Source organism: Anoplopoma fimbria, chromosome 18 (genome assembly GCF_027596085.1).
Source record: "Anoplopoma fimbria isolate UVic2021 breed Golden Eagle Sablefish chromosome 18, Afim_UVic_2022, whole genome shotgun sequence".
NCBI lineage: Eukaryota > Metazoa > Chordata > Actinopteri > Perciformes > Anoplopomatidae > Anoplopoma > Anoplopoma fimbria.
In genome coordinates this window covers 17,245,863-17,273,182 of record NC_072466.1, presented here as the reverse complement: position 1 = coordinate 17,273,182, position 27,320 = coordinate 17,245,863, and the positions used below count along the sequence as shown (strand labels likewise).

Here is a 27,320-nt window from a genome sequence, read left to right as displayed (position 1 = left end):
TACAAAGTCTTCCTTTTCAGACTTTGACTTGTTTTTTAGACCTTTACAACCTCACCATTTAATCTCTGACATATTTTGTTTCCTGTATATTTATCATATGATACAAACCAAAAGAATCAATGGAAGGTCCCAACAATAACCTTTTGTTTAATCCCAGAACTTTAACATCTACAAGCGAGTGTTCCTAGACCTGATTAACATCCCCGACACTGATGGACCGGAGTCTTACCGGATGTGGGCCGACCTCCGCAATTTCCTGCTGCAGCTGGTAAATGACAACAGGAAAATGGCTTCCCTCCTGCATTTGCACACATTTGTAAAAAATCAGTAATGTGACTTTCCTGATGATATTCCACAACTGTTCCCTTCACTGTAATTGCACTTTTTGTGATGCCTGTGTGTGTGTGTGTGTCTGATTTCAGTGTGAGAACATGTCCCGGTCAGCCGAGGCCAACTCTCCAGCTCATGAAGACTTTGAGCAGATACTGCTGATCACTCACTACTACGCGGCGCGATCCGCCGCAAAAGGAGTCGCGCAGCTGGTACACCAAACACAGAAACTCTCACAGAAGGCTTTTTTTTAATTTGATAATAGATTTGGGGCCTTAATTGGAGCAAAATTCACGATTGCACAATCACATTTTATCGTAAAAGTATGCTTTCACCCTTGAATTTGGCTATTTTTGTTGGATTTGTTTCCTGTGTTCGTCGTGTTGTGCATGTTAAGGAACACCACAAGGTTCAAAACCAACTGGTGCATATTTTCTTATAGGCAGTCTTTGTCTAAGAATGACTAGTATTAAAAAAATAATAACTTACAGGAAATCTATCTATCTATCTATCTATCTATCTATCTATCTATCTATCTATCTATCTATCTATCTATCTATCTATCTATCTATCTATCTATCTATCTATCTATTGTTCCAAAACATACTTAAACCTATAAAAGAGGCTTTATCTTTTTTAAACCAGAGCTTAACTCTGAACTTTTTCCTCTGCAGTTTGACTGTTGACTTGTTTTAGTGCTAATTTTAAAATCAAAGCCTTTCTCCGTCTGTAGGTCAGTCTTCCAGCCAAGCTGTCGGTGTCTCTGCTGCGTCACACTGAGCTCATTCCTGCAGACAAGGCTTTCTACGAAGCGGGCCTGGCCTGCAGGGTGAGTCCACCGAATAGAGGGGAACAGTAGTTGTTCCATTTTCAGATAAAGTCTCTGTACTGTGGTTATAAATGGATCTTTCAGTTCAGTTTTAGTGTTGGTCACGGCCTGAAAAAAGGTCCTCTTACCTGGTTTGTCATTGCTGTCTTAAGTATATTTACTCAAGTAAAGTACTTAAGCACAATTTAGAAGAACACTTGAGGAATAATTCTTCCACGACTGCTGAAATTTAAAGATACACTACATTCCTTGAAATAGACAATCTGGTAAAATTCCCAGATATCATGCAAATTCCCTAAAAAATACTCCCTGACTTCCTATCAAAAAATGGCACAATATATTCAACACCTGACTGATCAGTTTTATAAACCCAACAACAATATGAAATATGTTCTCCCTCATCATTGTTCTTTTCTCAGGCTCGTTGTTTTAAGTTTTGCGTAAAACGTTTGAAATTTTGGTGTAAAAGTTAAATCTTTATATGCCAGGAAATGTTTGTTCTAGAAGACCGTCCCTATTCCTCTGACTGTTGCATGAACCCGTGTACCAGATTAACTTTAATTTAATTTAACCTGACAGGATGTTGGCTGGGAGAACATGGCTTTCATCTTCCTCAATCACTTCCTGGATCTGTGTGATGTGAGTAAACCATCACAGCTCAACTGAAGGACTTCCAAACATTATCAGACAGTTTGAGCATGGATCAGGTTTCTGTGATAATTGGGATGATTTCTGTCTCCAGGCGGTTGACGAGGGGACGCTGGACGCTCTGGACCACTCCGACTTCCTGGACACCGACATTCCCTTTGAGGTTACAGTTCCCACCAAACTCTGTGTCACCGTAAGACATCCGTCCACCAAACACACGCCGAAACGTCCCACTGGACGCTCTGTGGACAGACTGATAAATGGTGCTGTGTTATAAATCCGACCTGGGGAACATTATGATCAGTGGAGCTTGTTCAGGAACAATAACATAAAAAATGGAGAATAATAATATTGGCTGGTAAATAGAGGCCCGTGGGCCAGAACCGACTCTTTAACAGAAATATTTGGCCTCTGACGAAAAGTCTTGCTTTATTGTTTTTTAATTATTGTAAATGTTTATCATTTTTGATAACTTTTAACTACTGTTCAACATAAAAAAAGATAATTCATCTCACCGATGGGGCAGGTGTGTTAGAAATCAATATTCCCCAAGGTCAATTTTTACTTGTCCCTATACAATTTTTTTTATTTAATAGTGGTTATCAAATTACAGACCAAAGTTAATTGCCATATTTAATCTTTATTTCATGTATTAAATCAGAACAGTTGCCATGCAAGCGAGATGCTGTTCGCTCTTGTTATGGCACTCCAACGACGTTTTACAGAAACTAGTCGCGCTTTTGAAAAAGGACCCCCTTTTATCTGCCTTGCTCTCAAACGAGCAGCTAACTGCTCAATACATAGTTTGATTCTTCGCCCAAATCCTCTAATGCTTCCCCCGACAAACTCCAGGATAATTTAAATGTCTGCTTTGCTTCAGCTCATATATTTTTCTTGACCTGCAGCCATCAGTGCAGCTTTAAAAAGAGATGACTCACTCCGTAGCTACTTCAATCATCACCCCAGGTAGAAAACTAGGTGTTTAATAATCTGTCTGTGTCTGTGTCTGTGTCTGTGTCTGTGTCTGTGTCTGTGTCTGTGTCTGTGTTTGTGTGCGTGTTGCAGGACGCCCAGCGGGAGCAGATCCGTGACTGGGTGCTGATGGTCTCCATGGACAATCGGTTGGAGCAGGTTCTGCCGCGTGACGAGAGGAACTCGTACGAAGCGTCTCTGGTGGCCGCCAACACCGGCCTCCGCTCTCTGCCCTGTGTCCTCACCGGTAACACACACACTCACACACATGTACACACAAACACACACTCATCACATCTGGTTAAATTACAAAACTGAAATACTGGCAAAAATAATCTTGTAATCTTGTGTTAATACATGGTTTTCTATAGTTTTCATTGTTTACTTGAAAGGTGGTTGCGTAATTTATTGCTCCACAAAAACCACCACAAACTTCCAAAAGGATAAATATACCCAAGAAAACAAGGTCACAAAGATGGGCATTCATGGCTCTGCTTTGTTTTTTTCGTCAGGCTATCCGGTGCTCAGGGATAAGATCGAGTTCTCGTCTGTGGGAAAAGTAGCCAACAAGAAAGACTGGAACAAATTCCTCGTGGCCACAAAGGTGAAAACACACACACACACACACACACACACACACACACACACACACACACACACACACACACACACACACACACACACACACACACACACACACACACACACACACACAAAAATCCAGTAGTGGAATGTAACTAAGTACATTCACTTAAGCACTGTACTTAAATTAGGTACTTGTACTTAACTGTCTTTTCTTTTCATGCCACTTTTAAATTCTACTCCCAATACAAGTATTTAACAGCTTTAGTTCATTAGCAAAAATATAGCAGGAGCTTATATAATATGATGTTTAGTTATAAATTGAACTAAATATATAAAAGTACAACTGAAACGATAAGTCGGTTAATCAATCAGTAGATTGACAGATATTTATAGGCAACGTTTTTTTATCATATAAGTAATTTTTCATGTAAAATCGTCATGGTTACAGCTTTTAAAATGTGAAGATTGCCACTTTACCATTTTAATAATTGTTATAATTGTAATGCATAATTGATGTTGAGGTTTGGGCTTTTGGTTGGACTAAACAAGCATTGTGAAGGTGTCACTTTGGGCTCTGGGTATTTGTGACATTTCTCACTATTTTTAAAAACCAAACAATGAATTGACAGAGAAAATATTCAGCAGCTTAATCCAAAATGAAAAATATTAATCAGTTAATATTTCAAAATTAGCTCCACCTCAACCAATTACAACTGTAAAATTCCTGCGTTTACATTAATGCATTAGTAATAATACTCTGCTTGGATATAATATATCATAGTATAACAGTCATAGGGGACATTTTTCTACTTTTGATCCTTTAAGTACATTTCCCTGATTTTACTTAGAAGATTTCAAAAAGTATGTGAGTTGTCTGATGTATCACTTTCAAAACTAATTTCACTGAGTTTCATCATCTCTATCAATATTAGTGATTTTACGTTATACAGCTGAGTAAACTAATCGCACCATCGTTATCTCACGTCTTCAGCACTGACGCCGAAGGTTGAATCTGTTTTGTGATTGGTTGTTGTTTGTTTCCATCTTCCACTTGCAGACAACTCACAGTTCAGAGTGTCAGGACGTCCTCAAGTTCATCAGCCAGTGGTGTGGCGGCCTGCCGGCGTCTGGGTTCTCCTTCCACTGACAGACACACACACACACACACACACACACACACACACACACACACACACACACACACACACACACACACACACACACACACACACACACATTGCTATTTCTCGTTTTGTTAAACTCTTCCATTTTTGCTGATTGGCAGAAATGTATCTTCTTTGTTGCTCTGTCATTCATCTGTTTAAAACCCAACCCTTATTTAAAGAAAAAATGACTAGCCACCATCTATATATTTATTTATTCATCTTTTCATATATAATTTCTGTAAATACACCGGTCAAGATGCTCTTTCAAAAACGTCTCGAATTTCCAGGTATGTAGTCTCATGGCAAATAACTAAATCCCTTTGTTTTATTTAGAATTTTAGTCACATGTGAAGCTATTAAATCTGAAAAAAAGGTCAGGATCAGCCTTAAAATCAGGCACATGTTCTAATATGAGAAATATGTGTGTAACTGACAATGTAAACTCACCCAGGGCAACAGTGTGGCTCATTGATGTGTTTTTAATAGTTTTTCAACAACAAAGGGAGCTCTTTTTTCCCCCGTCATCGTTATGATGATGACCGGACACACAAACCCACTCACTTCCTGCGCTCACACTTTATTTTTGCCGTCCGCCAGATCACTTTATTCTGAGCCGTCACCATGACAACACATTCCTCCATTCTGCTGGATCATCTATCTTTTTCTGCTCTCGGCAGAATGACTTTCTCTCAGGATGGCCTCGCTGAATAAAAGCCAAAGGTTTCTGTCGGATTTTAACAAAATAGTTTCTACGTTAGCAGGTGTTTATGTGATATGTTTGACTGGTACTCAACTGACAGTTAGAGGAACTATTTAATGTCTGAAATGAGCCGTTTTCTCTGTGTGTGCTTAAGAAAACGGTATCTCTGGCAATGCCTTTATTGTGTCTTTGATATGGAATGTATTTTGTTTAATGAAGTTAAATAAAACATAGTTTTCAAGCATTTTCCCGGTGCAGGTTTTAATCCCTTTTCATTGTGTCGGGTTTTCTCATTTTGTGATGTTTGTTCAGATGGTAACACAGTTGTTAGTACATCAAGAAACTTAAAGCTACAATTTAAAAATATCCGTTTTGTTTTCGTTGGCGACACCTATGGCGATAAATGGTATTGCAGGCATGTAAGCGGGATCTCACTTCCCAGAGACCACCGGTAAAGTCGCCACAGACAGCCAGTTCATAATCCTGCAAATGCAACGGCTTTCAGTGGGCCTTAGGCTCAATCACCTTTGTGTTACCTCATTCGAGAATGGATAGTGACCTAAAATCCTTATTTTATTTTAATGAAGATTTTCCATATTTTGACTTTAAGTGATACTTTAAGTGTAATTACTTTACATCAAGGCTAGTAAGAAAGGCAATGATAAATCATTCACTCAAATTTGTAATTTACTACTCAAATTACAAATCGTGTCCTGATATTACTCATCTATGCACTCGGGGTATTTATTTAATTTCAGCAATTTAGTTATCTATACCATTGAGGCAAAAACTGCAATACAAGTTAGAACATATACAAAAATGTCACACTTTTTTTGTTGGGGGGGGTCTTTAATTCACTACCTTTTTACAATTACATAATATATACAGCATGTTAAACAAAACCTTTCTGTCTTTTTCGCTTCACTTATCCCACAAGGACACGAACAATTGAGTCATACTAACAGCTGAGTGAGGCTGTACTTTGAGCTAAAGGCTAACATGCTCGAGATGTCAATGGCAACATGCTGGTATTTACCAAGTATAATTCAAGCATGTTTACCATTGTAGTTTAGCATGTTAGCATGCTAACATTTGCTTATTGGAACTAAAAAGAAAAGTACAGCTGAAGCTGATGGCAAGTTCATTAGTTTTGCAGGTATTTTGTCATTAACCAAAGTATTGGACAACGTTAGTAGACTAAATGTCTACACTGGTTTATGGGAATTACCAAAAAATGTAAAAATTAATTATAGTCTTTTTTTTTCTTCTTTTTACATTTTACAGATGTTTGAATGAGTTACAATTAAAAAAAAAACAGATTAAGATTCAATTTGTAATATATGTTTATTTGTACAGTACAAATACAATGAAATAAGTCTATACAGAAGACTACACACAATAAGAAATAATTGCATCTGAGTCATACATACAAACAGCAACAACATTACTTTATTAAACTAATTATAAAATTCACAAAAAATCATATGCATATACATATTTATACTGTATATATAGCAGCCTCCTTTCCCAGCAGAGGTACTGTACATCAGCAATCAATAGAAAGCCTATGTGTTTGGGGGAAATACCTTAGTAAGTGATAACTCTGTAGATTTGCTGTTCTGCTGCTGGCTCCATGTCTCATACTCACCTACACTGTTCCAGCCGAGAATACACCGTTTACTGAAGTCCGCCCACATATGAGTGTTTTATATCCACATTCACATTACTGCAGACATGCTGAGACATCTGTCACAGGAGAATGTATTAAAGTACAGTTATTGTATTAGGATGAAGGTGATGAATATAATATCAGGAGGCGTCAGGACTCATGACTCATTTATTAAAAAAAAGAAAGAATGACTCAACAAATTAAGGTTAAAAATATCCCTCTAAATCCCATTATGCTTGTAGATTTACTCTTTTATACTCATTTTGAGTATTTGTTGGCTTTGTCTGCATAAGGATTCATGTGACTTCATCGTTTGATAAATATCTCACAGACACTGAAGCAATAAAGAAGAATGCATTATTTTTCTACATTATACATGCATTATTCTACATTCCTGATCAAGACTGCACACATTCAGTAAAAGGCCTCCTCTTGACCTGTTCATATGAACAAATATAATAATTCTTCTCTAATATCTCCCAGACCATCCATACTCTCTAATAAACTATACACTTTTTTGTACATAATCCTCACTTTTTTTAATTAGTTTGTACATATTTTCATTAACGTTATATTTATGCGATTAAATCGTGCTGAGGACGTTTATTTACCCTGAAAGCCTTAGTTTCACAAATACCATTCTTGCCGTACTCCAGTGTTACTTCTAATCTAACATCTGGCATCTTAAAGCACAGATGAATCAGAGTGAGGACGTTCACTCGACCTTCATGTCAGACCGTCCTAAGATTCTGGGCCCTCTTTAGGACTACAAATGGAGGGTTTCTTGTGATGGTAGTCTGATCCGAGGAGCACGATGCAAGTGAGATGCAACCGAGCAGAAACATAAACAATGATGGTGAATAGAGCAACGTTTAATGCCATGACAGGGAATGAATGATACTTTTTTTTGAGTTTCTTGGTGATAAGAATAAAAAGCAGATTTGTGTTACTAATGGAGGACCAGATTCATGTATGATAACTGGATTGCCTTATTTTAAAGGCAGCCTATACTACAATAAGAAGAATTTATACCTTAGAGGTCACTGTAGATGTTCATGTCACAAACGAATAGTACATAAAGTTTTCGTCCTATATTCTATAAAATGTTACTTAAGTAAAAGTGTAAAAGTATTAGCAACAAAAAAAAGGGTCAAAAGTAAAAGCTCTCATTAGCCATCATTGTAATGCTACTGTATCATATACATTATTATCCGATTATCTTCATTGTAACATCACTATTCATTTTGTAGCTGGTCAATGTGGAGCCAAGTTTAACTTACTTTTGTGTAGAATGAAAATGAAATGTAACTAAAGCTGCCAGATAAATGTAGTTCAGTAAATACTTCAATTATTTTCACTTTCACTTTATTTTCACTTTCACTTTAAAAAGGGTTGAAATTGTAAGGTCCAGATGTCTTACATAAACAACATTTTTTTAAGAGAGATCTGGGACTTTCTTTTAAAGAATATTTTGGAGTTTTTGGAGCACCATCCAGTGGCCATTAGGGATACTGCATCAAGCCTTTCCCAGTTACAAAACAGCCCAGAAATCTGCCATGTTTATTAAAGAGAGCCATGATGTTGAGTTGGAAGAGCTCCTGGGTTTTTAATCATATTTCAGCTGAGAATCGTTGGTCTTCAATGTGACCACTAGAGGCAGTCTGACACTCTCTGCTCAGTGTTGATTCTCAGGCCACTCTCTTGGCATTCACCGCGTGCCTTAATTGTATGGACATTTAAATCAAGGTCCGCTGTGAACACGAGGAGAGATGACCCATAATCCATCGCCCTCACCTTGTCCTGATCTGTTCTACTAGTCTCAGCTACTTGTCCAATGCCGTTCATTTTTCATACATTTTCTTTTGTGTTTTTTATTTTTTATTTTAAACATTCTGCAGCTGTTTGACTCATTTTTTGTTTTCAACAATTCCACTAAAACACCCCTTCTCAATCCTACTTTATCTCTTTATACCTCTATGTTCCGCTTGGCTTTGCTTTGTTCGACTCTTTATCCCTCACTGTATCCCCCCAACAGTTTTCTCAGCCTTTAAAGTTGTGGTTCTCATGTATGGCATACTTTTTTTATGTTGATTGTATTAAAAGCATGGAGGGAAATTGATTATGTTGAAAAAGAGAGCATGTTTTAAACCTATTTAATGCATTTTTAAAAAGAACCTAATAAATGAGTGTCACTATATCGAGCTTGGATATATCTTATGGGGCTGATACAGCCTGTATTTACTGAGTTACGTGTATATTCCTTATATAATTACATGAATGTTTACTAAACTGATTATTTATTCTGACTATGCATACACAAAAAATGCACACAGACTAATCATACCAAAGATTTACATCCTGTATACTGACTACACAAGAGGTACACCGACTTTAGCATTTATGATGACATTGATGCTGATTATACTGCGTATTGTGATGATACTGACTAGTACATTATGTATTAAGATGCTCTGTCTCCTGCTGCAGTCCAAAGACAGACAAGCAGAGAGTTTAATATGCTCTAATGGTCAGATATGAGTGTGAATGTAGATGTCATCAACTGTAAGGGATGTCCTGCTGACCTCCACACAGCAGGCTACATGGGAAAGCTCCTAGACAATGAGAGAACTGACACTACTACAATAAATCAACCCGTTATATTGACTATATAATGAGTAAGCAACGCACGCTAACTACGATAACTCAAAAGGGCAATGCCAGCATTTTTAATGTGTAAAATATGCCTATGAATGTGTTTCTGCACCTTCCACGCACCCTCTGGATTCCATTAATTTTCTCACTCTGGTATGGAAAATTGAAAATTTGCAGACACTGAAGGCCACGGTTCTCGACCCTTTTTTGGGGGAGCTTTCTTACCCTGAAAAGAAAAACAATGTCTACTTCTCACCTCATTCACAGATTAGAGTCAGATTAGTTGATTTGCAATTCATCCAAATTGTATTTTTTCTTTCTTTTCAGATTGCTGCATTTCCAGAGACCCAAGGAGTTCAGAGCATCCAGAATATAGAATTTGGAAAACAGAAAATTAAAAAAAATCGAATCTATCGTTTTCCATGTCATCCCATCAATCTTGTGACTTCTCTTTGATTTACTCTTGCCTGAGATAGCATTCCTCAACACTTCCAACTGCATATCACACAATGATAATGCAAAAAAATCAGAAATAATGCAGCACGCAGAGGGAAATTATTAAAAATGATATGCAGTAAATAAAAACAAAACCGAAAAAAAACCACACTGGTATGGTCCTTTTAGCAGCACTGCGGACCATTAAAGCATTATCCTCCATCATCCAGCAGCAGCAGCAGCCATAATGCACGTCCTTATAGGCACCACTGCATTAATGACACAGCTGCAGGGGAGGAAGCTGCTGCTGCGTTTTTTTACTCCTCATCCCACATGAGCACACAGCCCTGTCAGTTAATAGTGAATAAAAAAAAATCATTCCATGTAGCCTTTTTTTTTAATTATATTATGTCAATGTGGTCGCTGCAGACGGAGCAGCATCTGTGCTGCTCAACGGCTCTCCGGCAGAGGAGAGGACCCATCTGCAGCCTCATTAACCGCTGAAATGCTAATGACCCAGATAGCTCGTGTAGGCTAAAATGCAGAGGGGAGGGGAGGGGGGGGGGAAGGAAGGGGGGGGGGCTGCCTTTGTGGGGGTCGGGCGTGTGTGTCAGAGCCTGTGTTATACATTTTTTTTTTTTTTTTTTTTTTTTTTTTTTTTACAATACTCGAATACACAGAATATCTTCATAAACTCAAATAATAACATAATGAATATTTATTTGGGCCTCATCATTTAACCTTTTAAATGATAAGGCTGTGGTGTTTTGTACAATTAAAACACAATAACTACCATAATGCTACTATCAGATATATATATATACATATTATATTACAGATGCATTTGATGTATTTGGTTAGTATAATGTGTGTGTGTGCAGTCTTTTGTTCATATTTCAGAATAAGACAGTAATAATAAGTTCCGCAGAGCACGACAGCATCACTGCGGCTGCTGCAGGAGCAGATTTAGCGCAGATGAAAGGAGCTGGTGGATGTTTAAAAACCACTAGGCCTAAAAATGATAAATATGAATATTGGATTTAAATGAATAAACGTTGCAGATAGCCTAATTGTGGAAAGACCGAACAACAATACCTTTTCAGCGGCAGGGTGCAGGATAATTTTTTTTTTTTTTTTTTTTTTTTTTTTTTTTTTTTTTTTTTTTACCATCAGCGGACATTTAGCGAGGTTTGAAGCAGCTAAGACCTCCATAAAAGACACCGATGGAAGAGCTTCTGTTCAGCCGGCGATAGAACGCTTTAAACCGGTTTGATTTGCGTGCGCCGCTCGGTCTGCGGTGCTCTCCTCCGGAGGTCCAGGCAGGGATGCTGAGGATGCGGAGGGATGCTGCGGGGGATGCGGAGGTCGGACCGTCCTTCTGCAGTTGAATTGGGAAAAAAAAAAATAAGACGATTGTTTTTTTTTTCTCTCTCTGCAGATGAACTCTTCAAGCACAAATAGTCCAAACCAAGAAGAACACCAGAGCCAAGCAATATCCTAAGCCCCTCAAAAATCAAGGTTTCTGTGTGTGCTGGGTGCAGTCAGGAGGTGGATACAGTTGCCGAATGGAAGGAAGGATGGAGGGAGAGAAGTTGGGCGCAGTCAGAGGGAGAGAGGAGAGAGGAGGAGGAGGAGGGGAAGGGAGGGGCTGGTCCTCTGAAAGAGAGGGAGTCAGATGGAGCTCCAGCTCTGTCCTCCTTCTGCTTGTCATCCTCTCCTGAGGATGGAGGGGAGGAAAGAAAGAGAGAGAGCATCTGCCTCCCCTAACAAACCAATTGAAACATACGACTCTGAGCGTAACTGTCATTAATGCAGTGGTTTAATTTAAATGGTTTCAGGAAAAGACATATTCTTTAGAGCAACTAAATATCAACACTATATGGTCTATTAGGCTCAATGTTTTTTTTTTCTTCTTCTTACTTGGTCTGTAAGATGATTGAATTCAATTTAAGTGCTACAAAGTGTCAAATAAACCTAATGGAGTATGCTAAAGTGTAGAGAATAAAAATGCCCAAGTGACTTGCAACTATGTCCAAATTGGACAATAGATATTTGAGTGAATGTTCATATGAATTCCACCACTGGCCCAAAACATCTCAGACATTAAACTCCATCTACTGCCCTGTCCTCTTTGCAAGAATGTAAAATTGTGCATAATCCTTCTGAATTATAGATGACCCTCACCGTCACAATCAGACGGTGAAATGTATGTCTTTTTTCAACATGAGCAGCGTTTCCTTCATGGGTTCTTATGGCTCGTCATCTGCCCACCTTAGCCTTCTATCCTACCCCAGTGTATACTGGAAACCAGTGGACTGATGGGGGGTGTTGTGCGCTCATTTGACTGAACCATTACAGCCACAAACCATGAAATAATCAGCGGCTTCCATCTGAAGGAGCCCCGTTCTCTTCAGCCAACCACTAACAAGCTTTACAAGTCTGACTAAACTGGATAGTGAGGGTAGTTTTTACACACACACACACACACACACACACACACACACACACACACACACACACACACACACACACACACACACACACACACACACACATCATTTAATTTATAAGTTACTCTGTTTGGATATTTTATCAACAGTCTATGCTTATTCATGTTATATAATTCTACTCAGCATGTTTTACTGATGTTTTTATTTACAATGTTTATTTTTGTGACAAGCCACTATGTTTTTATACTGTATTTCTGCTATATGTTCTACCATGCGTTGTTTTGGTTTTAATATCTGTGTGACAGTTTTAAATGGAAACATTAGCACATATAATTTCCCTGATTAAAGCATATTTTTGCTGCATTTACATCTAATAATTTAAGCACTGTGAATAAGCATGTTAAGAAATGTTACAGTTACCTGAGTTTATCAATAACACAGGTTTTGTTGATGATAATCATGATGATGGGTATGAAGAAGGATGTTTAGCGACTAATACGAAACATCACCACATAAAAGAAGAAGGAAACAGGAAGAACATGGTGTTGATTGCGTCAAACATGATGACAAAATCTCAAGGGATCACACGACAGCCCCACCTTTCCATGTTGTTGTGTGTATTTAACACCACTTTTATCTGTTGTGCAAAAGCCTTAATGTGTAAAAGTAATGCCTGTATAAAAATAATAATACTAAAGGCATTTACATAGGCTAGATCATAGTAGCCTCAAACTTAATAGTATTACATTATTGTTTTAAAGATTGTGGGCCATACCAGCCACCTCTGATACACTTAAGAAAATATCTTATCATGTATACAATTGAAAAATGTAACCAAAAGTCCACATTCAAAAGGGCGAATATGTAGCTTTGGTTCTAAGGTCTCCTAATAATGGGATTTTCATACTTTGTATCACATCCACAACTGTTTTTTGTGTTGTTTCTTCCCCTGAGATTTTTCAAGGAAGTCAAAATAATCTGCATGTATAACCACATACCAGGCTTTCTCACCAGCACCTGAAGCCAACACTTGGGGGTAAGAAAATAACAAATAGGTAGTAATGTAATTATAAGAGACATCTTCACTGAAATAAACCTCACATGCCTGTTTTTTTTCTGTAATAAAGCTGGACATATGATATTATTTTGCAGCACAACTGTTGGGAGTGATTTGCGACTATGCTTAACTCCATTCATAATTCTATCAATTTAACGTTATTCTACATATTGGCAACCTTACACATATTTGACGTGCACGTATCAACTAACCTGATTAAATAACGAAGTCGTTTGGTGAATTCGGCGCACAACATGTGAGCATGTATATAACTTGTTTATTGTCATTGTTGAGTAACACGTGGGTCCCTTGCCATTACACAAGCCCTGTGTTGACGTTAGGTAAGGTCGCTGTTATGTAGCTTAGTCCTCCGCCTGTAGAGCAGCAGTGCGTCGGTGCTGCTGATCGATCAATGGTCTCATCCTCCAGGCTCCGTCTAGTTTGGCGTCATTTTGTTAACAGTCGGATGGGAGATATGGGTTCTAAAGGCCAGATGCCGACTCCAGAGACAGCACTTCCTGGACGGACCGACGGCATCAAAGTCTCCGGTAAGCCGGCTCTCGTTTGTTAGCTTCTTCAGCAAGAACGATCAAACTTTGTGACACACCAACGTTACGTAGCGAGACAAAACTCATATGTCATTTTTGTTTGGTGTTCTCGTTATCATGTGATGACGTTTGCCTAGTTGATTCCCTCATACGATTGGAAATACTTTTCTTATAAAGATATGTTTAAGACAAGTAGCGTGAACTTTAAATGTAGCCATTTGTTAGGTTAGCACCTGCTGGTCCCACTGCGCATGCGCCAAATAGTTTGCATTACATTACATTACAGTCATTTAGCAGACGCTTTAATCCAAAGCGACTTACAATAAGTGTATTCAACATAGGTATTCAAGAGAACTACTAGTCACCAGATATCGACATGCTTAGTTAAAAACGCCACATTCAATGTAAATACATAATAATGAACCCTATATATGTTCTTCTCCTGTATATTGCCCTTTCACTTCTTTGACTGCACACTATGTGCAGCTACTGCAGTGTCATCAAACAATGGTGGAAAGAAGTATATGATTTTTGACAGAAAGTAGTTAAAACACAGTGTAGAAATACTTTTTTAAGTAAGTGTTTTAAGTCTTGCATTCAAAAGGTTAATCAAGTAAAAGTACAAAAATAAAAAGTACAATAAATAATAAATTATTTGAGTATAATAATATTTTGTTAATGTTGCAGCTGGTAAGTGTGGAGGTAATTTTGTTACTTAATAAACTGCTCAATAGCTTGTGAATTCTTCCCCCCCAACACCATTAGTTTCATCTTAATCTATAATTACGCCATGATTTGATTGTTGATTGAATTTAGTATTAATCTGAATCCTCATCGTAACTAAAGGGATTCAATTTTGAGCTTAACTTGTTTTGACTGACTTGGCTGTGATATTTTCTTGCAGCGTGCTCCTTGTATCCATGTCATCTGTTTATGCATATTGCCTTTTTTGGGGGCAAATAGGTACTACATTGATGTCATTGATGATTACTAATAGTAAGATGAGATGGCAACAAGCATACATTCATATTTTATTGCATGGTATTGTATAGAGTTTTTCGGGAGTTTAAATGGTAAAAAATGTGATTGTAGTCATCTATCCTGATTTGAATCTGTCTTAATGTGGCAACATGGAATACTTGAAGTTTGGAATTATATGGCTTGAATATATTTGCATTTGCAGTGGTGCTTGGCAATACGGATATAAAAATATATTTTTTATGATATTGATTATTGTTGATATTATATTGGGGAAGTCTAAACAGCGTTCAAGTCAACATTTATGTCTTTATGACAAACTTAATAGTATGGTTATTTTTGGATAGATTCCAAGGACATACGGCACCCGATGTCAGCCAAAGTCCATAGTTCAATGTAAATAAACCCAAATCAAATGATTCTAATGTATATTGTCAATGCACAGTATTTTAAATCCTCACATGACCAACTCTACATCGATGCAGCAGTCCTGAGTAGTCCGATGTGAACGCCCGCTAGTTGTAAATATGAAAATCTATCACCATTTATTCCATCAAACAATTAAGGCATGAATTTGGTATAAAATCATGAAATGGAAAAAGTATGCATCAGAGAACCCTCAACACATGTAAAACCAAAAATGTACTCCATCTTTTTTTATTAGTTTGTAACTACACTGCTCATAATCAATATTTAGGATCATTCACATATAGACATGATCATATCACCACAATACAATAGTTATTTTCACTGAAAGTCTATAGAGATGAAGATCACAACATTGAGGACATTGAATGAGGTTATTAAGCATAATATATCAGCTGTAAGCTGCTTCAATTCATGAATATCAGTACTTTGATCATCCATACATTTATTGATTGTCTCAATAAATCATCATAAATGTCATTCTAAAGTGTAAATGGCTTAAACAGAAGTGTGTGTGCTGTGTGAGATAGGGAGTTTCTTTAATTTTTTTGCAAACAGACAGCACAGCAGCACCAAGTTGGCAGTTGGGTCATTTGGCACCAAGCTGCCCCCTCTTCACTACAAGTGAGGGCGCTGAGTCTTGGCACATGATGAATAGATCTGCCCTGGCACTGAACAAAAGACACAAGACACACACACACACACACACACACACACACACACACACACACACACACACACACACACACACACACACACGCACACCACACTTAACACCCTCTAACATTAAAAAGAGAAAGATGACAGTAATGAGTAGAAAGTGTAAAGGTTGCATGGAGGAGATATAGACTCGGTGTTATTTGGGTTCAGTGTTCAAGAAACGGAGAGCAATGGGAAGATGGGAGGAGTAGCAAGTCAAAGGCTTGACTATTTAGTAATGGGTTTGGATCGATTTACCCAAAGTGTGTTCAGTATTTTTCGGACTGGAGGGGGTCGGACGGGGAAAGGAGGATGTGGGTTAGAAGGGCGGGGTGGGGGTCCAACGTGAAAAGGGACGATTGGGATGGCTGGAATGGTTCAGACGAAGAAGCAGACATGTTGGAGCGTCGCCAAAGCTTCCTCGGGAACGCTGCCACAATCGTGAGCGACGAAGAAAGAGCGAGGGAGCAGAGAGGAACGGGAAAGCCATGCCTGCAGCGGAGAGACTTGGCAGGGCTTCCCCTCCTTTGTCTGTCTGGCTCAGAGCTGCAGCGCCAGAGGAAATCAAGAAATGTCCAGGCGTGGTGGTGGTGGATGGGGACAAGCTCTGCCTCGGCTCCGAAAAGACCAGAGAGAAAAAGTTATTTGAAACGTCTGAAAACTTAGCTTCTGAAAGGGCTATGACAACCAAAAAAACAAAACTGGCGATTTTTCTCTTTTTGATCGACATTCCGCATTGGAGCCATCGGACCTGAATGAGTTTTCGGAGACAAAGCACAGCATGACCACACTATCAGATAAGTCGACCTGTAATTTTAACGGCAACAAAGTATTTGTTTGATTTTAAAGCGCCAAACCGGACAAGAATGTATGTTTGACCTAGAAGAGTCTACCAGCAGCCAGAGGAAGGCCAACCCCGCGCCATGCAAGAGGTTTGTGTATGAATGTTTGTTGGATGTGTTTGACCAAATCAACTGGACTACAGTTAAAGTATTAATGGGAGATGGTTTCATGTCAATTCAAGCACAAAATATACAAGTTAAAACTAGGTGTTTTTTTCCTGGAAACTGACCCAGAGGTAATGAAGTTGGCCAAGTTGGTCCAGAAACCTTTAACTTAAAACCAAAGCAGATGTTTCCATAGTGTTTGATCTTTTTAAGTATCTTTACGCAGTTGACTTAGTTGAAGTCGAATCGGAGCGTTTGGATTTTAGATTCAGAAGGGTGCAAACAGGATGAAAGATGGGACTAAAAGTTAATTCTCAACCTTTTGAAACAGTTATTTGACAAAACAAATTTACCTCGGGAATCCATTTAGGAGATTTACGGAGATTTTAATCATATCCCATGGTCTTTAGTAGCAGGTGAAGTGTGCCCAGTTGACATTGAATTGTAGATGGTCAGATTTCCACTTGAAAGAATGACACCAGGCCAAAAAAACAGTGTTTTGCTGCTCTCATTGGTCTCAGAAATGCAGCTGTAACCACACCCATCAGAGATGTCACGACATCCTAGAGTACACCTGTACATCACTAGAGAAAGATCAAAAGTAAAACCACTGTAGGCCAGCAACAACAAGATGTTCAGTGAGTGTTAAGTTACTCTTTTTTGAGTTAACTTCCATGTTGGCTAAAAAGCTGGATTGAAAGTTTTGTTCTTGATCTTGGAATAAGAAGTTAACAATATAATCTCCCCACAAGGTCTGTTTAGTAGCTGTTCTGGAGCTTTCGACTGTGGATTATAGATTGTAGATGGATCATAGATCATAAATAATAGGTTCTAGTATCTAATATGTATTTGAAATCCTGTGAGTCTGAAGCTATAGTATGCCACTTAAAAGTGTTTCAGTCATGTAACTTGTCAACAGTTGGGATTTTGGACACATAAGTGATGATAAAAGTCATGCACATGCATTCATTCTAAGAAAAATGCTTTCAAACTGGGCAGCAATAAAATTACATTTTCATTTAAGATCTGCTGATTATTTCCTCATTTAAACAATTAATCATTTTGCCTTTAAAATGTCAGAAAATAGTGCAAAATATCCTTCAAAAGTTCCCAGACTCCAAGGTGCTTTCTTCAAATTGCCAGTTTTATCCCACCAACAGTCCAAGACCCAAACATAATCTGTTTGCTGTAATATATGAAAAAGAAAAAACAAAAAGTACATACATTTGAGAAGCTGGAACCCGCATATGTTTAGTATTGTTGCTTGAAAAATGTTTAATGTTTCAGCTCTACTTTTGACCACCTTCATATTCCCAGACTGTCAACAATTCTACACAAATGGCCTGCAAAGACATGGCTGTTGGTGCTGTTTCTCATAGAAGATTCAGTAATGAAAGTAAGTTTAAATGTAAAGTAGGTTGTGTCTGAACTAATGCAAATTAAGAGTAGATGTCCATTTACAAGCCTAGTTCCCTCTAACAGTATAATAACGGTTGAATTATAAAATAATGAAAGCTGAATTGTATCAAAAGTGGTATGAGTCCTAACTCTGTGGAATTTACCAATTTTCCAGTGGTTTATGATACCTCATTTAAAAATCTAATACATGTTACTTGTATACGGATGTTACCTGGACATTGATATAACTAGTTGACATTTTTACTATACTATATTTACTATACCCCTCCACACAGACACAGAGGGGTGAAAAACTTAAATTAAAAGCCTAATGAAGAATTTAATATCATCCTCATCAAAAAAAGATAATTTTGAGAACATATGTAGTAAAGAATACCAAACATTTGCTTGTTACAGCATGTTAATGTGGGCCTTTTCTCTTTGATACATATTATTATTGCAGATTGCATCCAACTGAATACTACTTAGCTCACTTCGCCCTTTCCAAGTTTGGAGGAGAAATACGGTGGCTTTCAGGTATTGTAAAATCGCGAAGTGCCAGTGTTAGGTTTGTCCGTTCTAGGCTGCTGTAGAAACATGGCAGTGCAACATAGCGGACTCCGTGAAGAGGACCCTCTTTTGTGCTGTTTGTTAGACAAAACAAACATTGTGAAGGAGTCGCTTGTGGCTCTGGGTAATTGTGACGACATTTCTCACAATTTTCTGAATTTGTTCAAACGAAACAATCGATTAATGTGGAAAATAATCAGCAGATTACTGCGTAACAAAAATAATCATTACTTGGAAGTTAAAAATGATCTCCACCTCAACCAACTACAACAGTAGAATCTTGCTTTTATATAAATGCATGAGTAATAATACTCATGTTATAATATGTAATAGTATAGTCACAGGACATTTTTCAGCATTGAATACTTTACTGCTTTTTATACTGTTAATACATTTTCCTGATTGGACTTGCATACTTTTAGTTAAGAAACATATTCACTGCAGGACTTTTTGTTGTAACAGAGTGTTTTTACAGTTTGGTATTTGTACTTTTACTTCAGTGAAGATAAGATAAAATAAGATAATCCTTTATTAGTTTTGCTGCTGTAATCCATTTACAGGATTACAGCAGCAAAGAGGATAGTGCAAAACAAGAGACATAGTAAATAAAAAAAACACAAGATCAAAATAAGTATTATAAATAAGCAAATGAGCAATAAAAAACAGTAAAGAACAGTAGAGAATCCACAGTAACTGAAATATTATATATACAGACAGAAACTATTATAAATATTGTATTGCACAGTGTATTAGTGTATTAGTGTCATGTGGTCTGCTGGGAGCAGTGTTGGTTGTGCAGCCTGACAGCAGCAGGAAGGAAGGACTTGCGGTACCTCTCCTTCACACACCGGGGACCGAGGGATCTGAATACTTAGATGTAATGTCCTACAGGTGTCCTCATCTAGTTTACCAGACACACAGGGGACCGGGTGGATCCGGGTGAAGCCGTATCAGTCCGTCCATCACGTCTCTTGAACATGTTAAGCGACTGCGCGGCGTTATCAGGTTCAGCCGCTCTTCAGTCTATCTCGTCATTGTCCAAGCAGTTACCACGACAACACAGAGGGGAAACCGGCGAATGAAAGTGTGTTTGTGTGTGCGCTGGATTCCATCAGCAGGTGGCCTGATAACCTTGACGGGCAAAATGATGGGCGTTTAAGGGGGAGATGGCGAGCGGCATAACAGATGAGGGAGTACTATTAGAACGACAGAAAGAGGAAGAGAGGTGGAGAAGAAAAGATGGAGGAGAAGAGGACCAAGACATAGACTGAGGCTGAGAGTTGTTCTGTTTTTACTCAGATATTGAGCGTCAATGTTTTAACTGATTCAGCTACAAACAACAGAAGGTAATGCTAAGTTTAAAGGGGGTTGTAGTGGAAGGAACAAGTTTTAAGATCGGATTACAAAATACCAGCGTCTGAAATACTACAGGTAAATTCAAAGTCTTATCAGCAAAACACACTCAAAGTATGCAAAGTAAATGTAGTTATTATGGAGATTGGCCCCTTTTAAAGTGTTATATTATCATGGAATATTATGTGATTCTGTTTTTGTCACTAACAAATATATGTAAGAGTATTCCAATCTTGTAATTTTTGGATACTTTGTATACTACTGGGTAGATTAGTAGTATAGTACTGCACCATATCTGTACTTAACTTTACTAAATTACAGCTTATTAACATGAGGCAAAGATGCCTCGCCTGCGTTAGGTTAATTGGAATCAACAATCTCAAATACAGTGGGTAATTGCTGCTGTAATTATAACTCAGATGGGGGTGAAAAGAACCCACATACATTTGCTGCATTTTGATCAGCATTAAATATATTAAATATAATGTTTGAGCTTTATGTATCTTTGAGTTTTGACTGCAGCTGAGAGTGAAGAATAATTCGCTGCAGCATTTTATCACTAAACATCAGGGGTGGATCTTAACTAAGCACATTTACTGCAAGTACTGTACTTGCAGTTTTGAGGGACTTTTTTAACTCCACTACATTTGTAAAACTTTACTTTTGCAGATTTAAATTATTCATACAAAATACTATATTACGCAACTAATAATTCATGTTTTATTATGTATAAAGCTTATAGGTAGTATATTCAAACATTAGCTCGACTTTTACCAGCCGCAACATTAAAGTGATTAATGCGTTGTTAATTATAAATATATATATATCTATTCTGAAATTAAGCATTCTGCATAATGAGTGCTTTTCTTTTGGTTCTTTAAGTAAATGTACTTTCACTTAAGTATTTTTACACTGTGGTATTACTACTTGTATTTAAGTACAATATCCGAGTACTTTTTCCACTTCTGCTAAACATTGCCATAACAACGTGTACTCCACACAGTAAAGCTGTAGTTAACCAAGAGATAATAATGTACAAAGAGTGATGAAGAGCAGCCCTCATATAAGATATCATAAATGTATCGCAGTTAATAAAAGCCTGAATACATGCTGCAATAAACAACCCCTCCCATCACTTATTAAATATAACTAAACCTGTGTGCCAAATGCCAAATATCTCCTGAGCATTGTGACTCTTATCAGTCTACACCAACGTTGTCTAGACTTACAGCACATTCATGTGTGAGTGCAAAAACACATTACTCAAACATGCACTGTAGACGTACACAGCAGTATTACAGTTTCCACGTCTGAAAGGGTCCAGTCTGCCCACCGTCTTTTAAGTGCATGAAGTACTATTTCCTACACCAGACACACACATACTGCCTCACTGCTAATGGCTCTTAGTGATCGATCTCACACACACACACACACACACACACACACACACACACACACACACACACACACACACACACACACACACACACACACACACACACACACACACACACAGAGCTGTCAATCAAGTGTTTCAAAGGTTTAGAGAGAATGACCAAAAGGAGAACAAAACAGGAAGCATACATTTATAAGGTATAGAATGTTCGCTTGAGATAATTCAATATTATTTTCACGTTATGCGCCCTCTGGGACCAGAACAATACAGACGTTGTATCGGGGTTTCGCACAATGTCATCTTGCAGCCGCTTCACATTCTCTAACATTAATCTCGAGGTAAAGAGGATCTGTGGTAACAGTTTTATTAAATAATTTCCCAGGTTTCCTGCAAAGAAATTCCCCACAATAACGATAACGTTTCCAATAACAAATGAATATTGAATAAACTCAGTGTTCATCGGAAGAGATAAAAGCCATTCTTAAGATGAATAAACCAACAACAGTTTGATTGAATTTTCCCTTCATTGCACAATAAAAAAAACATGATTTCTGAAAATGTTATGAGATAGCTCATCTGAACAGGCCAACGCCAGTTTGATTGATTTCCCCTGGATTGCACACACACACACACACACACACACACACACACAAACACACACACACACACACACACACTAATTCAAAAAGCGTATTGCAATGTCAGAAAACCCTCAGAATTCTTTTCAGCAACAAATACAGTTGCTCAAGTACAAACTCAGGGCAAAAGTTAGTTTGAGGTCGAGGTCTTTATGGTGCCAAAATTTGGTATTGGACCTAGAATGAATGTGGAGAACCTAAAAGACGATGTAATTGATTTCCAGAAAAGAGACCCGAGGGAAGTCGGTCCTGATCACAAAAGACCCAATCCAAAGAACACTGTTTATACGTGTACATGTGAACATAAACTTGTATTTAAACGTCTGCGTAGTGCTTCTGCTAAACAACTTTCTGGTGGAAGCTCTGCCCTTGACAAATCTAGACCCAGCATGTGCTTTCATCATTTTTTGAGGCTAGCATTCATTGTTTCCACCACATTCACACACAAGTGGAAGCATCTCCTTAACAACAGCCTTGGCTATTGTGTCCAAAGCCCATTGAAGCCCACGAAGCAGTTTGTTTTTCCAACATAAAAACCCCTTAAAAAAAATATCCGAACGAGGACACGTCTTCCTCGAGGCTGTCAACGGCAGAACAATGAGGATAACACTGATGTTCGTGATGATGGGCAGTAATAAAAACGATGATGGCAATCAGAGTAGCTGATTGAGAGGCTCAGATAGAGGGAGGAAAGGAAGCGCTGTAGCGGGGAGAAGTAAATGGAGAGAGGGATGGGGTGGAGGAGGGAGATGTAAAAGGGAGGCTGATAAGAAAGGGGGGAGCAGGAGGAAGATGAAGAAACCAGGCAATCAGAGAGAGAGACATGGGAGGAGGGGGAGGGGAGGAGGAGGAGGAGGAGGAGGAGGAGGTGGTGGTGGTGGTGGTGGTGGGGGGGAGGTTACTTTGTAGATTTAATTGCAGTGCAGTTGAAGCAATCTTTTCTCTGCACGTGTGTGTGTGTGTGTGTGTGTGTGTGTGTGTGTGTGTGTGTGTGTGTGTGTGTGTGTGTGTGTGTGTGTGTGTGTGTGTGTGTGTGTGTGTGTGTGTGTGTGTGTGTGTGTGTGTGTGTGTGTGTGTCTCCAATATCCACTAGCCAGACATTAGCTGCAGTGTTTCATTTATCACTGTCAGGTCGGGAGCTCCAGGGGGGAGAAGAAGGGGGAGTCCTGGATGTCCAGGCCAGTCCGTAGCTCCTCTCCAGGCTCTGGGGTGGGGGTGTGGGGGGTGTGTGTGGGGGGGGGGGGGGGCCTTTAAAATCCAGCCAAAATAGCGGTCATGTGAGAATCTTAGCATGCTAGCGTTAGCATTGGTTAGAGCCCCACAGAGCACTGCTACGATATATAGCTGTTTCAGATAAATGCCTTTTCAGATAAGCACTGAACACATCATATCATTGGGTCTGTAGATTATAATCATAAAATGATTATATTTTACCAGTTAATATTATTATTACGTTTTTTGATTAGTTGATTAATGCAACGACTAATGTATAGATTATTTTAAAGATTTTTCTGTTAATTTCCGAGTTCTATAAGAATTAATTTACCCCAAATAAATATAATTTTTTTTGATCAATACTGGTTATCATATTCGAAAAATTACTGTGTGACATAGATTTATTTAATCTCTTTATGTCAAGCAACCCATGTCAATGTTAATTGGAGAAAATTTGCCAACAGATTGATTCACAATGTGATATAGTGAAAGTGATCATTTCAGGCGTCCTGGTGGTTAAGGGCAGCGCTTCTGAAACATTTGTAACTTGAAGGTGCAATATATAATATTAATATTAATATAGCAATAATGTAGCAGCAAACAACTACTTTTAATGTAAAGCATTAAACAACGCTACAACATAGTAGCGGAAACACTGCACCAAGCCTCCGGTAACCCATCAAGTAAACACTGTTGGCTCTGTCAGAATTTTGGCCGTAGTTTGCTCTGTTAGCACTGTTAGCAGTGTTAGCTTCTCAGCCGTCGCCATGTTGAGAGCTGATTGTGAGGCAATTGAAATACTCCCAATCAGGTATACAGCACCTTTAAGGCGCACTTCTGATTGTTAAACATTTCTGGGGACCCAAATTTATGACAGAATTTTTTTTTTTACTAACTAGACTGTAAATATGTGTTATGTTATTGTCAGCTAATGACCAAAAAACATATTCTGCCTACTCTCACCCATCACTGTCTGATATGTGAATCAAAATGTAATATTTTCAGGGCAATATTTACTCGCTACACGCTTTGGAGCTCGTCTGGAAGGGTATGTTCATAATGCGAGTCTAATGTCCTTTTCTTTTTTGCGTGCATCACTACAGTGATTGTGTTTTGGTCTCCGAGCTCTGCAAAACACAGGTGACCCACACTCAATGCTGGGCCTTAGAACCTCCTGTGTATTCACTTGTATACGCACATTCGTTATGCTTCTTGTCCACAAGGGAAGGACAACAAGTTAAGAAAGAAGCCCAGTAAGTAGACAGTGACGCAGGAGCCTGACTCAGCATCCCAGTCAGCGCTGTGTGCAGGATGACGTAAAGATAGTTTGTCTTCTGCTTTATCTTAGATCTTAGGGAAAATGTAGTGAAACTTTCTCAGTAGAATGATTTTTATCGAGGGTTAATACAATATATATATATATATATAGTCATAAATATAAAAAGGAAATTCAATTCTTACCTGTTTTAATTTTAACTGGTGTATTTCAATGTAATCTTTGGTTTAACCAAAGACAATTAAAAAGTGATGAAGGGCGCAATGAAGCTGATTCTGAAGCCGCTCTGCCTGCCTTAACATGCATGTAGGCCTGAGCTGAAATAGAGCAGCACTAATGGAGTGTGTGTGTGTGTGTGTGTGTGTGTGTGTGTGTGTGTGTGTGTGTGTGTGTGTGTGTGTGTGTGTGTGTGTGTGTGTGTGTGTGTGTGTGTGTGTGTTGTGTGTGTGAGTGTGTCACAGATGTCACCATGGATATAGGCCTGTTCTGTGATCAGGCTTATCATTGTGACAGGATTTTGGGAGCAGCAGAAGAGGCTGGGAGGCAGGCTGGCTGCTCACACGCACACATTTGTACCCAAAAAACGAAAGCGGCTAACTGTTTGATGTGAAGTGTCCTGAAGTGCCTCCTAACCTCGTTCACGGCTCTTTACTGCCAAATAACAGAAAATTAGTAGCCAGTGCAAACCAGTCTGAAACCGGCTTGTATATAGTTGAATTAAACATAATTCTGCTCACTGAAACAACCTGCATGAGATAGTTTGTGTATTTCCAGATGCGCCATCCTCAATATTTTTTTGTTAATGCAAGGTTATACAAGAAAGATACAAGAAACATATTGTCTTCTGTCTTCACACACACACACACACACACACACACACACACACACACACACACACACACACACACACACACACACACACACACACACACACACACACACACACACTCACTCACATACGGTTTGCATCCGACCTCACACAAGAATATGAATTCAATTAATCAACAAGAGGCGTTGTTATCGTTCCCAGTGAGATAAAGGCGACCACGAGAACAAGCATTTCAAAGGAGTGCTGCACGGAATAATTACTTTCCAGAAAAATGCCTCTGTATTCGCAGAATGTGTGTGTGTGGTGTGTATGTGTGTGTATGTGTGTTTGTGTGTGAAGGAAAAGATAACTGGAAAATAATAATCAATGTTTTTGAAAAGGTATTCATTTTCTGTTGCTTCCTTTACTGCGTTTGGGAAATGATTTACTCCTCGTCTTAGCCCTGTGTGGTTATTTTTAGGCTAAAATATATTTACTTTATTCAAAAAGAAGCCCCTTTGGTCAGCTTAAGATAAAAGGGAGAGACGTGACTTTACATTCCTGTTTGTGAACGGATTAAACAAAAAATGATGAACATGTTCATCAGAGACAGATTTTTACAAAAACTTTTTACAAAGCCAAGGTTAGCTGTTTCCCCTTCTGCTTCTAGGCTTTATGCTAAGCTAAGCTAATAACCTCCCGGCTCTAGCTCCACCCTTGAAGCTGCTGTAAGCTGCTGCTGATAAGACCTCTGCTCAGGTTGAAGGTGGACATGAGCATTACCGGAAATTTATGAGGTCTTAAATCTTTATCTACCAATAAGAATGACGAAGGTGCAATTTGTCCCACCCCTAACAGGTCACTCAGTAAGTCTATACGGCCACAGAAAAACCCTGATGTGAGAGAAGTGTCGATCTTCTTGTTTAACTGGGTAAGAAAGCAGATGAGGGTGATAATCTGTTCCTTAAGCATCATGCATTATTGTTGTGGCTGCTCTTTTTACCTCATTTGAATCAATGTGGAATATGTAAAATTGGCAGTTACCTTTGATCACATTTTAAATTAGGTTTCTGCCACCATTTCTCCTTGCAGTCAAATGTGGCGCCTTGTCACACCTTGTCCTGCGCATTAATGTGCTCGCATGTTCGATTGAAAAGTCCGTTGAGATTTACTCGACAGCCCCAAATAATTGTTTTCCCTGTACAGCACCAGGTCAGCAGTTTCCAAGTCAAACCCACAAATCCTGCACAACCATTGTAAAAAAAAAAGAAGCTTGCATAACCAGTTCAAATGGCAGCGCCTGATTTGATTGTGCAGAAAACATCCAATCTCCAAAATTGAAAGGCTCTTGCTGCATCCATTGGTTGGGAACTTATGCACATTCTACTCTTTTTGTTGAACCAAAACCAGACCTGAAGTCCTTTTGCAGGATAACGAAACCTTTTCTCGGTTATCTGTGATTAAATGAGTGCTGCCCCTTTTAATGGAAAAAAAGGTGCAAATTCACTGGTAAATATTGATCAAAAACATTGTGGTTTTATCAGCTCTCATTTTGATAATTCCAGAAATAACTGT

The 27,320-nt window shown here is 38.5% G+C and overlaps 2 protein-coding genes across 2 annotated transcripts in view; both read left to right on the top strand.

Annotated features, from left to right (window-relative positions):
* ift172 (intraflagellar transport 172) overlaps positions 1-4,511 on the top strand; it is a 41,235-nt gene extending 36,724 nt beyond the window's left edge. Inside the window, exons 41-48 of the mRNA XM_054618283.1 lie at positions 158-268; positions 423-542; positions 1,064-1,159; positions 1,739-1,798; positions 1,902-2,000; positions 2,873-3,026; positions 3,292-3,383; positions 4,422-4,511. Coding sequence (XP_054474258.1) covers positions 158-268; positions 423-542; positions 1,064-1,159; positions 1,739-1,798; positions 1,902-2,000; positions 2,873-3,026; positions 3,292-3,383; positions 4,422-4,511 — 822 coding nt within the window. The remainder of the gene's footprint in view (positions 1-157; positions 269-422; positions 543-1,063; positions 1,160-1,738; positions 1,799-1,901; positions 2,001-2,872; positions 3,027-3,291; positions 3,384-4,421) is intronic.
* A 9,296-nt stretch (positions 4,512-13,807) lies between these two features.
* The window catches only part of msraa (methionine sulfoxide reductase Aa), a 38,236-nt gene continuing 24,723 nt past the window's right edge, over positions 13,808-27,320 (top strand). The window contains exon 1 of the mRNA XM_054618600.1: positions 13,808-14,041. Coding sequence (XP_054474575.1) covers positions 13,906-14,041 — 136 coding nt within the window. The 5' untranslated portion in view covers positions 13,808-13,905. The remainder of the gene's footprint in view (positions 14,042-27,320) is intronic.